Source organism: Amphimedon queenslandica, unplaced genomic scaffold (assembly GCF_000090795.2).
Source record: "Amphimedon queenslandica unplaced genomic scaffold, v1.1 AMPQUscaffold_12327, whole genome shotgun sequence".
In the NCBI taxonomy this organism is placed as follows: domain Eukaryota; kingdom Metazoa; phylum Porifera; class Demospongiae; order Haplosclerida; family Niphatidae; genus Amphimedon; species Amphimedon queenslandica.
The window spans coordinates 11,820-14,465 of record NW_003547436.1 but is presented as its reverse complement, the minus strand read 5'-3'; the positions used below and the strand labels follow the sequence as shown (position 1 = coordinate 14,465).

Sequence of the window (2,646 nt, the reverse complement as noted above, 5' to 3'; positions counted from 1 at the left end):
TATACAGACACATCATAATGTATGTATTAGTACACACACACACATATACGCCCACACATGAGTGAGAAACACACATAAACACATGATACACAAAGGCACGCTATTATGACACTAACAAACACACTGTGTTGAATGATGTACATTGATATAAATTATTCAGTTATCATGCAGCTATTGTATATCAAAGATGAGAATTACTAACTTGATGAAATCCTGTAATAATGTATCTCATTGCATCTACCATCAGCTGAATACTGAGCATCAGGTTGCTTTGGAGTATTGACAGAAGGTGATCCACTTCCTCCAATTATTAAAAGATAGTCCTCATCATCGAAATGAGCTGATACCATACCACAATAGGCCTTCATCATTGGAACACGATCAGAATTAGAAGGAGAAAGCTCTTTCCAGTTGAATGTATCCACATTGAAACAATGTAAACTGTTATGATAGCCAATACCAACACCACCAAAGTAATAAATTTCCCTTCCAATTGCAACAGATGAATAGCCACAGTAACCTGGTGGAGGGTTACCAGTAGTAGGTTTCTGGTCCCAAGTTCCAGTTGGTAAATGATACACATCCATCATTGCTTCCTCCTTTTTACTATCATGTACTCCAGAAAGGAGCCCACCCCACATATATAGGCAGTCTCCTACCTTTACTGAGGAGTGCCCATCTCTTTCCAGTGGTTGATAGCCTGTAGAGAATAAGAGGTAACGGGGTTTAGAATAAGGACAAAATAGAAATGATTAAAGTAAGTGAGAGAGTAGGATAGACAAAGAATAAATGAAAGAAAAAGAAATTACAAAGAGATTAGAAGGGAATCTAAAGTGCTCACTTTTAGATGCCATTCTTGCAAAATACCAGCCCCGCCCTTATAAAAATCACCCAACAGGGCGTGGTGCAAAAATATTTATAGCAGTGCGTGCTGTAGAAGAAGCAGTCATAGATAAATGTCACGAGAACTTAATGGTGAAGACTTTGGTCAGAGAAGGCCCCCGCTACATGAAATGATTAGAACTATATTGAGAGAATATCCCAGTGGTCAAATCTTTAAGGTCATTGAGTGATGCCTTTATGTACTGTGTGTATGCCTATTCCTGTCTTGTATTAATAATCTGTGGCTCATTATTATGCTTGATCCTTTAATGTAGATCAAGGAGTATAAGGCATAGTACACAATATCATGTGTTACGACAGGAAGTGCACTGAAAGTGCTGTACAAACGCTGCAAGTTGACACATGAGCTGACCAAAGCATAGATATACTGTTAGGTTGTATATCCATGACCAAAGTTCAACTATTGCGTTTAGTCTCACGTAGCCAGACTCTCCACCCCTTNNNGACTNNNGGACGGCGGCCAAAAGTCAAAAAGGGGTGGAGAGTCTGGCTACGCGAGACTATCTTGTGTTATTGACGAGTGTGCCATTGGTTAATACAGTACTTCCGGTTGCAAGACTTATATTGTGTACTAGGCTTAACAAATGGTGTTGTTTAACAGTGGTGTACTGAATTTAAATGATAATAATGGTAGCATGGCAGTTATATAGCTACTAGTGTGGTGCCTAATATTGTTCAAAGTATCATAATCATAACAATCAAATTTGAGACCGAACATACTGTAATTGGAAGCAAATTGGTGTAAAGACACATGCCATTTTCTCTTGTTTACCACATTGACCATAATGTGTTTTCCATACTCAAGTTTTGTCTGCAATTATGTAATAGACATGGACACATTTTTTACACTTTGCTTTTTTTATTACTTGCTTTATTACTAACTATATTTGTCCTTTCTTCTCTTTTCTGTTCTTATGCTTCATTTTTTGTCTATTCTTTCACTCTTTCACTTGTTACTGTTTAAACAATTCCCAAACAGGAAATTATACAGAATGCTGACGATGCCCGTGCCACAGAGGTCAAGTTCTATTTAGATTGCCGTGTATTACAAACACTCCCACCATCACTATTATCAGTTGTGAGTTCAGAAGCGAATCAGGAGGTGCTATCACAACAGTTCACTGGACCTGCACTCCTTTCCTATAACAATGCTCCTTTCAGGAAAGAAGACTGGGAGAGCATACAGAGTCTTCAGCAGAGCGGTAAAGCCAAGAATCCACACAAAGTTGGAAAGTTTGGAATTGGATTCAATTCTGTGTATCACATTACTGGTAAGAAGAATGTTTGAGAGAAAAACAAGTTTGTACATGTAGTGCCTTTTTACTTGGAATTATAATGATATTCATGACTTAAGTGTGACTCGTGAATACCGTATAGCAGGTTTGTTTCGTGAGAGTAAATTTTTGTTTTCCATCCTCAAAATGACTTTCGTGAGGTTAAACATTTGTTCTGAAGACGTTAATAAGCTACCATGCCCATTAAAACTGGAGTTTCGTTTGGTTAATTGTTTGTTCTCCCATCTTGAAGAACGAAAAGAACAAAAGTTTAGCCTCACGAAACAAACCCACTATACGGTAATCAATTCATTTGTATTTTTAGACCTCCCAGTTATTCTCAGTCAAAATTACTGTGGATTCCTAGAGCCACAAGAATTTGTATGGAAAGAAAAATCAGGTAAACGCTATAATTTGAAGGAACTTATTGATAAATGTCCTGAAGTACTGGAACCCTTTGATGGCATTT

The 2,646-nt window shown here is 37.7% G+C and overlaps 2 protein-coding genes across 2 annotated transcripts in view; one reads left to right on the top strand and one right to left on the bottom strand.

Annotated features, from left to right (window-relative positions):
* Nucleotides 1–202: 202 nt before the first annotated feature.
* LOC105314901 (rab9 effector protein with kelch motifs-like) lies at nucleotides 203–864 on the bottom strand (the record flags this gene model as incomplete). The annotated part of the gene is made up of 2 exons (XM_011409326.2): nucleotides 842–864; nucleotides 203–700 (listed from the first exon to the last, which is right to left on the bottom strand). Coding segments are annotated over exons 1-2 (511 nt in total), but the record flags the coding sequence as incomplete, so codon positions are not given.
* Nucleotides 865–948: 84 nt separating this feature from the next.
* LOC100635666 (sacsin-like) overlaps nucleotides 949–2,646 on the top strand; it is a gene marked incomplete at its 3' end in the record, with an annotated part of 13,464 nt that continues 11,766 nt past the window's right edge. Inside the window, exons 1-3 of the mRNA XM_020004229.1 lie at nucleotides 949–1,061; nucleotides 1,883–2,174; nucleotides 2,503–2,640. Of these exons, the coding sequence (XP_019859788.1) occupies nucleotides 957–1,061; nucleotides 1,883–2,174; nucleotides 2,503–2,640 (535 nt within the window). The remainder of the gene's footprint in view (nucleotides 1,062–1,882; nucleotides 2,175–2,502; nucleotides 2,641–2,646) is intronic.